This window comes from Canis lupus, chromosome 16, assembly GCF_003254725.2.
Source record: "Canis lupus dingo isolate Sandy chromosome 16, ASM325472v2, whole genome shotgun sequence".
NCBI classification, from domain to species: domain Eukaryota; kingdom Metazoa; phylum Chordata; class Mammalia; order Carnivora; family Canidae; genus Canis; species Canis lupus.
In genome coordinates, this window is record NC_064258.1 from 48,395,837 (window position 1) to 48,406,523 (window position 10,687).

General features: G+C 53.0%; 1 protein-coding gene across 1 annotated transcript; it reads right to left on the reverse strand.

The window, feature by feature from the left end:
* Positions 1 to 3,678: 3,678 nt before the first annotated feature.
* On the reverse strand, positions 3,679 to 7,825 carry LOC112675252 (ral guanine nucleotide dissociation stimulator-like). Its single transcript, XM_035700023.2, has 6 exons — positions 7,631 to 7,825; positions 7,133 to 7,243; positions 6,403 to 6,596; positions 5,826 to 5,885; positions 4,732 to 4,925; positions 3,679 to 4,492 (listed from the first exon to the last, which is right to left on the reverse strand). The coding sequence occupies exons 1-6, from the start codon at positions 7,766 to 7,768 to the stop codon at positions 3,942 to 3,944; spliced, it is 1,248 nt and encodes a 415-aa protein (XP_035555916.1). The 5' UTR covers positions 7,769 to 7,825; the 3' UTR covers positions 3,679 to 3,941.
* Between the last annotated feature and the right edge of the window lie 2,862 nt (positions 7,826 to 10,687).

Here is a 10,687-nt window from a genome sequence, read left to right on the forward strand (position 1 = left end):
ATGGTTTAAATAACAAACTGGACCAGATGGTCTTAACAGACATATTCAGAACATTTTGTCTGAAAGCACCAGAATACACATTCTTCTTGAACGCACATGGAACATTCTCCAGAATAGATCACACACTGGGTCGCCTATCGGGCCACAACAAATACAAAAAGACTGAGATCATATCATGCATAATGTCTCACCACAATGCTATGAAACCTAAAGTCAATCACAAGGAAAAAGTTGGAAAAAGCACAAATACATGGAGGTTAAAGAATACCATACTAAACAATACATGGGTTAATCAGAATATTAAAAAGGAAATAAAAAATACATGGAAGCAAATGAAAATGAAAACCGGACAGTATCAAACTTCTGCTGACCTTGGAGGAAAAGCTCTACTTGTCTATAAGTGGTCCTAAGAGGAAAGTATACTGCAATACAGGCCCACCTCGAGATGCAAGAAGAGGTGCAAATACACAACCTAGCCTGACCCCTAAGGGAGCTAGGAAAGGAGCAGTAATTAATGCCTAAAGGCAAAAGGAGAGAAATAATCATGATTGAGCAGAAATAAATGATAAAGAAACAAAAAAGCAGTAGACGACTGGAAAATAACACAGTCTATTCAATAATTAGCTAAGTCTAGGACCCCCAGGTGACTCCGGGGTTGAGCGTCCACCTTCCACCCAGGGCCTGGTATTGATATTGATATCGGTATTATTTTTGAGAGGTTGTGCAAAACTATTGTATTTACAAAAATGGCACAAAAGTGAATTCAAAAGTTGATGCACATGCACACTTCATTCATATCTTCAACAAAAGATATTCTAACATTATAGAACTGAATAAGAATACTAGCTTCAATGGCAGCTGTTAAGCACTAGAGTCACATTAAGTTACACCAGAATGGGCAAATATTGCCCAAGTAAAATTCTATTGTTAAAGCTGAAACAGGTTTAAGGCCATACAAGTTCAAGCACAGAGATACAAATCTTTCAGAGCCCCATGTACTTTTGTTTAAAGAATGTGACCTTTCTTCCAACTTGTGGTCTTAAACTTCTGTTTTACAAAATCCAAAAGGAAAATACAGAAGAAATCAATACCTTTTTTTGGGGGGGGAGGGAAATACTTATTTATTTGGTCTATTAACACCAAGATCTGCAAAAAACAACTTCTAAACACAGGATAAGAAAACTTGAACATTAACATTCTTCTTCAATTTTGCATAAGCTCTGCAGTATGGAAAATATACAAACCTCAAACAGCTGCAAAAATAGTGTCTTTGGGAGAAAATAGAGTTTCTACATCGATACAAGAAAAATAAGCATTTTTCTAATCCAACCCAGTCCTGGGGCAGGTGGAGGGTGTAGAGTCGCCGCTTGCCACCTAGAGGAATGCCAGCTCTCCTTCTCTCCCACCACCCACCAGGGGCTGGGCAAGCTGGGCTGCTGCTTAAGACAATCTTAGGGTGAAAGCGAGATGAAAATGCCACTTGGGAAAATGCTTGGTTCCCCCCTCTGCCAGCAGCTGGATTGGTCAAGTGTTATGGCCCTTTAGGGCTGCTTTGGTCAGCTCCTCCAATCAGAGGGAGGCATGGGGATGGGGGCCGGGAGGACAGGGGTATCTATCTTCGGGTCTCCTCTTCCATGTCTGTGGAAGAGAGGGAAGGAAATCTGTGGTGTCCCCTCTCCTTTGATCATGGCCAGCTTGTTCCATGACAAGGTCAAGGGACCCAGATACAGTCCTTTGGACTCACACCCAGAGGTGGGGGACCCAAGACCTTCTGGGTGAATTTTCCACCAAGTGAGAGAGGCGGCAAGAACACGGATAGAAGGATGACCACCCCTGTTTTCTTTTGAGGACCATTCGAATGCTCCATTGTTCTCCAACCTTTTATTTTCAGGCTGTAGGTGTCCTTATGTCTAAAATGAGTCTCTTGAAGACAGCAAATAGATGAGTCTTGCTTTTTTATCCAGTCTGAAACCCTGCGCCTTTTGATGGGGTCATTAAGCCCATTCACGTTCAGAGTTACTATTGAAAGGTAGGAATTTAGTGTCATCATGATACCTATTCAGTCCCTGTTTTTGTGGATTGTTCCCTTGGACTTCCTCTTTCTTTTACAGGGCCCCCCCCCCTTAATATTTCTGGCAGAGCCAGCTTGGTGGTCACATATTCTTTCAGTTTCTGCCTATCTTGGAAGCTCTTTATCTCTCCTGCTATTCTGAATGAGCGCCTTGCTGGATAAAGTATTCTTGGCTGCAGGTTCTTCTCATTTAGGACCCTGACTATATCCTGCCGGCCCTTTCTCGCCATGCAAGGTCTCTGTGGAGAGGTCTGCTATTGTCCTAATGCTTCTCCCCGTAAAAGCTAGTGATTTCTTGTCTCTTGCTGCTTTAAGGATCTTCTCTTTATCTTTGGAATTTGCAAGTTTTAGTATTAAATGTCGAGGTGTTGAGCGGTATTTATTGATTTTAGGGGGGGATCTCTCTATCTCCTGGATCTGAATGCCTGTTTCCCTTGCCAAGTTAGGGAAGGTCTCAGCTATGATTTGTTCAAATACAGTCTCTAACCTCTGTCCCTTTTGGCGTCCTCGGGAACCCCAATTAAACGTAGATTTTTCCTTCAGAGGCTGTCTCTTATTTCCGTTAACCTATCCTCATGATCTTTTATTTTTCTCTTTTTTCCTCAGTTTCCATCCTTGCCCTCAACTTGTCTTCTATGTCACTCACTCGTTCTTCTACCTCGTTAATCCTCATCCTTAGGACCTCCACTTTGGATTGCATCTCACTTAATTAATTTTTAATTTCGGCCAGATTAGATCTAAATTCTGCAGTCATGAAGTCTCTTGAATCCTTTCTGCTTTTTTCTAGAGCCACCAGTAGCTTTATAATTGCGCTTATGAATTGGCTTTTTGATATTGAATTGTAATCCAAATTTTGTAACTAATTTAGGAGTGGGAGAGAAGACTGTTTCTGATTCTTTCTTTTCAGGTGAGTTTTTCCTTCTAGTCATTTTGCTCAGGGCGGAGTGGCCAGAAACAACTTTTACTGGAAAAAGGAGAAAAAGACACAGAAAAAAAAAAGATGAAGAAAAAAGAAGAAAAAATGGGGGTGGGGAAACAACAGATACAAACAGAAAAGAAAAAACAGGGGGGAGTATCGTCTTATTCCATATACTGTAAATCCCTCGACTTCCCCTGGAACTTTCCAGTGCTGCTTGGTCAATAACTTGCTTTTCCTCTGAAAAGGTGTTCTGGGAGAGGGGCCTGCTGTGCTGATTCTCAGGTGTGTGCACCTGGGGGAGCTGCCCAGCCCTCTGCCAGGTGCACGTCTCAGTGGGATTGTTTATCCTGTGAGGCCCCTGCTCAGTTCCAGGTACAGGGTGACATCAGGGGGGACAACCACAGTGGCGGCGGCCAGCTGTCCAGCCCTGGACCCAGCTCCTGCAGTAACCACCCCAGCTCCCCGTCCACAGGGCCCTGGGTGCTCCGGGGTGGGGCTGCCGGTCTGCACAGCTCGGGGCTACCCGGCAGCAGGAGCGACCTGGCTGTCCTGTGTCCTCCCGGCCTCTGCCTGGCCCGGGGGGCACCAGACCCTCAGCTGTGTCCCCCGATGCCCTGGGCTCCGGGCCTGCGACACTGTGAATGGACCTAAAGTACCACGATGTATCATTTAAAAGCATCAGAGTCAATTTTGTGTGAAGCTAACTTATCCTTTATTACAATAAAACTCTATAAGCCATTATACAGGTTAAAGAAAAACTCAAAATATAGAAACAGTAAAATGACAGGGGAGGGCAAGTCTCCACTGGGCTGCAGCCATCACCAGCCCCGCGGTGGGAGCTGGGGCGGGCTCCCGAGGTGGTCAGGGGGCTGCGCAGGGGTCGAAGCCAGTTGTTCCGGAGTCAGGTGGCAGCTCTGGCCCTCTGGGGACCCCGAATGCAGGCGCCGGGGCCTACTCCTCCGGGGTGGCCGCGGGTGCAGGGGGCTCCTCCTCATCGGGGCGGGGAATCATAGGTTCGACCAGCACGTGCACCACCTTCGCCTCAGGAGCCAGCATCTCGGCCTTGACCAGGTCCTCCTCTCCGGCACCCAGGTCCAGCTCGATTAGCTCAGGCCCTGAAGCAGCAGGCCACACAGCCAGAGCTGGGGCGGGCTCCTGGGGTGGCTCAACGGGTGGCTCCGGCCCCGAGGCCGGTTGCTCCATCGAGTTAGGAGGCGGCTCGGGCACATCCACGACCTCCAGAGCAGGGGCTGGCGCCTGCTCCTCCCCCAGGGCTCCCAGGGGTGCAGGCGGCTCCCCCAGGGCGGAGCGGTGAACTTCAGCAGTGACCACTACCTGCAGGGGCTCCGCCTCCCCAGCGGGCACCGCAGCGCGGGCCGAGCCCTCAGCCCAGGCAGCCAGGACGGCCTCGATGCCCCCAGGCCCCGACGGGGCAGCAGGCCCCGCGGTCGGAGCTGGGGCGGCCTCCAGGGCGGATTCAGGGTGTTTTGCTCCGGCCGAAGCTGTGGATCCAAGAAGACAAAAAGTAGCACCACCAGGACGGACTGTCCACGTCCCTCCCAAGTCAAGGCCACTCTTCCCACCGCTCCCCGTGTGTGAGGGCAGGAGCCCTGGGAGGTGTCCCCAGGCTGCAGCCCGTGGGTGGGGTGTGAGCCCACCCCCTGCTCCCGGCCCAGCTGCACGTTGGCTGGATCCGCGGGCACCCCCTGTCCCCAGCTTGGCCACCCCCAGGCCTCCTCACCCCCAGCCTCTGGCTCTGCTGCATGGAGGCTTCTGAACTGCCTCAGGTGACGCAGGGCCCGGACTTCCACGTCTGAGCCTGGCATGTGCTGTCTTAGGAATTCCAGAAGCTTCCTCAGGGAGGGAAATTCTGGGAGCTGACAAAAGTCCTCCCGATAGTAATCCAGCCATATTTTCAACATGTAGCAGATGGCCCTGGGGAGGGACAGGCGGGCACAGGCGTCAGAAGACAGGGCTCTGTCACATGCAGGTGTCCCGGGGAAGCCCTGCAGGACCCGGGGCCCCGGCCTCCCGTGGGGGCTGTCGGAGGCCAGTCCTGCTCCTCGTCCCCCTGCCACCTGGCGGTCCTGCCTGCCACAGGCCTGCTCCCCGAGGAGGGGCTGGCACGAAGCCTCTGTGCGGGGAGCCCAGGCCCAGCGGGGTGACCATCAGCGTCTCTCCTGGGGAAGGGGGCTCCCTCCTCAGCCTGGTCCCTACCCACCTGCCCCTTGAGTCCACCGGCAGGCATCAGGGGATGGGGGGCGTCTGGCCTGTCATTGCCCTCACTGCACACACTGTCACTCTGGGAAGCTCCAAGGCAGGAGGGCTCGGGCTCTGTGTCCTGCCAGGCCTTGTAGGAGCCGCCCAGGACCGCCACCTTCCCTCCTGTGGCTCTGGGCTGCCTCCCTCCCGAGGGGCCCCCGGGGGTGTCCTTCCACTGACTCTAATCTCGCTTCTCCCACGGGGCGGGGGCCGCCTGGTCCGGGAGCCCTCACCGGCCCTCCTGAGCACCTGCTGTGCCCCCGGGTCCAGGTGCCACCAGATTGGGGAGTGCGATGCTCCCCACCCCCTCTGCTCTGGGCCCCAGGTGTGGGGCAGAGAGAGGGTTGGGGGGGCATGGAGAAGGTCTCCTTAGGGGTCCCAGTGCTCTCCCACCAAGCCCGCACCCCATCTACTGCTCTCCTTCAGTCTTTTCCTGAAGGGCCCTTAGACCTTTACTGTGTCACGGGAATTGCAGATGTGTGGGGTGAGGGTGCAGCCCCCCCACCGCCCCACAGCCCCCTCGCTGCCCTCCTGGAGAGGGAAGGCCCTCCTGCAGGAGCCGGAGTCACTCACAGTTTCCAGCGCTGCAGGTCCGCGTCGTTATCACCACATGCAGCTACGATGCACCCATATCTAGAGGAGGGCGGGGGCATCCCATGAATCGTGCTGGGGACGCGCCTTCTCATCATGGGGGCTGTCACCCTCTGACCCCGACTAGGCCGGAGCCCCGGGGGCCGTCAGCTCTTGCGTGGGGCCACGGGCAGATCCCGGAGAAGCGCCCGCACCTGCCGGGTCCTCCTGAAGGCTTGAGCATGAAAGGGCTCCGGCCAGGCCCATGGCCCATATCCGAGTGGTCCTGGGGCGTCCCGGGGTCCCCCAGGCTGGTTGCCCCAGGACACAGACCCCCGATGGACTCTCAAACCTCCCTTTCAATGGGGAAACAGGCCAGCTCAGGACCCTGGTGACGGGGGGAGGAGGCCCAGGTCTCGTCACGGGGAGGAGTGAAATAGCTGCCCTCCAGGACCCCGCTAGGCCCTGGGGCACCCTGCTCCAGGCGGGGGAGCAGCCCGAGGCCAGGAAGCTCACACCATCCCCAGCCTCCCCAGCAGCAGGTGGCCCAGCCCTGGGCTGCGGAGGGGCAGGTGCTCACTCGGTGAACAGCAGGTCCAGCACCTCGTCTGTGGTGGCAAATCCACGGTAATCATGCAAAAAGGTGAAAATGGAGATGATCTCCCTGCGCTGCAAGGCGGGCAGCAGTTGTCGGACTTCGAGCTCCAGCAGGTCCGTCCGGCTGAGCTTGGCCGGGACGATCCGATGCCCCATCCAGGCAGAGGCCACTGCACCCTGAGGTGGGACAGAGGGGACGTGCAGCCTGCAGGGAGCCGCCTGGAGGCCTGGGATCCCGCCCTGGCAGGCCCCGCGCTGGGGGCCCCGTGGGCTTGAGGAGCTGGGGCTCCCTCTCCCGCTCAAGCTCCCTGCCTGTCTCTTACACAAACAGGACAAACTATGCAATAGAGAAACAATCTCAGAGGATAAATGTTCAAAATATTTGGGTCAATCCAAGGACCTCAAGAGACACAGAGAGACAGAGACCGAGAGAGGCAGCCGCACAGACAGAGGGAGAAGCAGCCCTGTGCAGGGAGCCCAGGCGGGGCTCGATCCCGGGCCTGCGGGGTCAGGGCCTGGGGGAAGGCAGGCGCTAACCCCCGGGCGACCAGGCCTCCCCTGAGGGCTCTATTCTGATGTTCCCACACATCTGTGCGCAGGGACTCTGCATCTGGCCCAGGCAGGGGCAGGGCCATGGGAGCAGGTGTGGGGAGGGGGGGATCCAGACTCATGTGGGAGCAGGAGTGTAGGGGGAGCCCAGCCCCTGCACTCACCCTGAGCCCGCGCTGGCCTCCGTTAGCTGCGCAGGGCACCTCCCTGCTCCTGGAGGCGGTGGGGCAGACGACCCCTTCCTCCTGCTCGCACCCCACGACCCGGGTGCAGCTCTGTGGAGACAGTGCCCGGCAGCCAGGCAGGAGGCCTCAGCGCCCGGTCTGGCCCCCTCGGCTGGGCCGCACCCCCAGCTGCCTCCACCCAGACACACCACAGTGCAGGCGGCACCCACCGCCCCCGGGGACACCAAAGGGATGTGGCTGCAGGGCCTTGGGGTGACTCCGGGGCGAGTAGAGGACCTCAGGAACCCTGTTTGCCCCCTGCCCACCATGACATCAGGGTGACCCTGAAGGGATCCCCGGGAAACCTGCCGCCCTGCAGGGTCCCCCAGCCTGCATGGGACCTGCTCACACATCCCTGGTTTCCTGAAACTGAGGAGGAGGGGATGGGGCTCCCAGGATGGTGGCACAGGGGGCCTGCCCTGGCCTGCGCTGTGTTACCGGAAGGCGCCTCCTGATAAAGGCCCGGATGCGTTGGTATTTATTCTGGAGCCAATGCCTACAGCATTGGAACAAGCCGCACCCCTGGGGTTCCTGGGAGCCAGAGCCCCCAGAGGTGAGAAGGCAGCAAGAGAACATCTTCTAGTAGCAGATGTCTCCAGCCAAGTGAGCCTGAGCTGGGGCTGCACTGGATGCGGGTGCCTGGTTACGGGGGTTCCAAGTGTTGTTGGGCTCTGTGACACGGCAGTGACCTCACTCCCTGGGACCCCCTCCCTGACCCACTCCTGGAGGAAGCTGCAGGGGCAGGGCTCGGGGCTGCAGACGCCCCCCCCCCCTCCCTGCAGCCTGTGCACACAGTGTTTTCCAGAGTGGTTGCAACCAGTTTGCAGACCCCCAAGAGTATGAGATGGTTCCCCTTTCTCTGTAACCTTGCCAACATCTGTTGTTTTCTGTGTTGTTAATTTTAGACATTCTGACAGGTGTGAGAAGGGATTTCATCATGATTTTGGTTTGTTTTTCCCTGATGACGTGTGATGTTGAGTATTCCCATGTGCCTGTTCGCCATTTGTAGGTCTTCTTGGGAAGAACGTCTATTCTGTCATCGGCCCATTTCTTAAATGGATTATTTGGGTTTTGGGTGTTGAGTTTGATAAGTCCTTTGTAGATTTTGGATAAGAGCCTTTATCTGATAGGTCATTTGCAAACAATTTCTCCCATTCCCTAGGTTGCCTTTTAGTTTTGTTGTTGGTTTCCTTTGCTGTGCAGAAGCTTTTCATCTTGATTAAGTCCCAATAGTTCATTTTTGCTATTGTTTCTCTTGCCTTCATGGATGTATCTTGCAAGAAGTTACTGTGGCCAAGTCAAAAAGGGTGTTGCCTGCGTTCTCCTCTAGGATTTTGATGGAATGTGGTCTCACATTTAGATCTTTCACCCATTTTGAGTTTTTCTTTGTGTATGGTGTAAGAGAGTGGTCTAGTTTCCTTCTTCTGCATGTGGATGTCCAGTGTTCCCAGCACCATTTATTGTAGAGATTGTCTTTTTTCCAGTGGATAGTCTTTCTTCCTTTGTCGAATGTTAGTTGACCATAAAGTTGAGGGTCCACTTCTGGATTCTCTATTCTGTTCCATTGATCTATGTGTCTGTTTTTGTGCCAGGACCCCACTGTCTTGATGACCACAGCTTTGTAGTACAACCTGAAATCTGGCATCGTGATGCCCCCTGCTATGGTTTTCTTTTTCAATATTCCCCTGGCTATTCGGGGTGTTTTCTGATTCCACACAAATCTTAAGAGGATTTGTTCCAACTCTCTGAAGAAAGTCCATTGTATTTTGATAGGGATTGCATTGAACCTGTAAGTTGCCCTGGGTAACATTGACATTTTCACAATATTAATTCTTCCAATCCATGAGCATGGAATATTTTTCCATCTCTTTGTGTCTTGCTCAATTTCTTTTAGAAGTGTTCTGTAGTTTTTAGGGTATAGATCCTTTACCTCTTTGGTTAGGTTGATTCCTAGGTATCTTTTGCTTTTGGGTGCAATTGTAAATGGGATTGACGTCTTAACTTTGGTTATTAATTGATATACTTGGCAGCTCCCACATTTGGAGTATATATATTGATGATTGTTAAGTCCTCTTGTTGGATAGATTCTTTAAGTATGATATAGTGTCCCTCTTCATCTCTCACTACAGTCTTTGGAACACACTTTAATTTCTCTGATATAAGGATGGCTACCCCTGCTTTCTTTTGAGGACCATTTGAAAGGTACATGGTTCTCCAACCTTTTATTTTCAGGCTGTAGGTGTCCTTATGTCTAAAATGAGTCTCGGGATCCCTGGGTGGTGCAGCGGTTTGGCGCCTGCCTTTGGCCCAGGGTACGATCCTGGAGACCCAGGATTGAATCCCACATCGGGCTCCTGGTGCATGGAGCCTGCTTCTCCCTCTGCCTATGTCTCTGCCTCTCTCTCTCTCTCTGTGACATCATAAATAAATAAATAATTTTTAAAAAAAGAATTTTTTTAAAAATAAAATAAAATAAAATAAAATAAAATAAAATAAAATAAAATAAGTCTCTTGGAGACAGCAAATAGATGGGTCTTGCTTTTTTACCCAGTCTGAAACCCTGCGCCTTTTGATGGGGTCATTAAGCCCATTCACATTCAGAGTTACTATTGAAAGGTAGGAATTTAGTGTCATCATGATACCTATTCAGTCCCTGTTTTTGTGGATTGTTCCCTTGGACTTCCTCCTTCTTTTACAGGGCCCCCCCTTAATATTTCTGGCAGAGCCAGCTTGGTGGTCACATATTCATTCAGTTTCTGCCTATCTTGGAAGCTCTTTATCTCTCCTGCTATTCTGAATGAGCGCCTTGCTGGATAAAGTATTCTTGGCTGCAGGTTCTTCTCATTTAGGACCCTGACTATATCCTGCCATCCTTTTCTGGCCTGCCAGGTCTCTGTGGAGAGGTCTGCTGTTAATGTAATATTTCTCCCCATAAAAGTTAGAGATTTCTTGTCTCTCGGTGCTTTAAGGATCTTCTCTTTATCTTTGGAATTTGCAAGCTTCACTATTAAATGTTGAGGTGTTAAGCAGTTTTTATTGATTTTAGGGGGGCGATCTCTGCATTTCGTGGATCTGAATGCCTGTTTCCCTTCCCAGATTAGGAAAGTTTTCGGCTATGATTTGTTCAAATACATATTCTGGACCTCTGTCCAGAGCGCTGGATTCAGCTCCTGCAGTAACTATGGAGTCTCAGTCTGCAAGGGCCTGGATGCTCCAGGGTCGGGCGATCTGCAGAGCTCGGGGCCGCCCGGCAGCAGGAGCATCCTGGCTGTCCTGGCCCTCCAGCCTCTGCCTGTCCCGGGGGGAGTGTGGATCCTGGGCTGTGTCCCCCGGTGCCCTGGGCTCCGGGGCCTGCGCTGCTGCAATCGCTCCTGGGCCGCCCATCCCCTCCAGCAGCCCCGTCCTCCCTGAGCTGCCTCCGAGCTGCTCCTGGGCCCCACGGGGCCAGCGCTGCAGCCCTTTAGGGAGCTCGGCTGGAGTGTGTGGGTGCTCTCC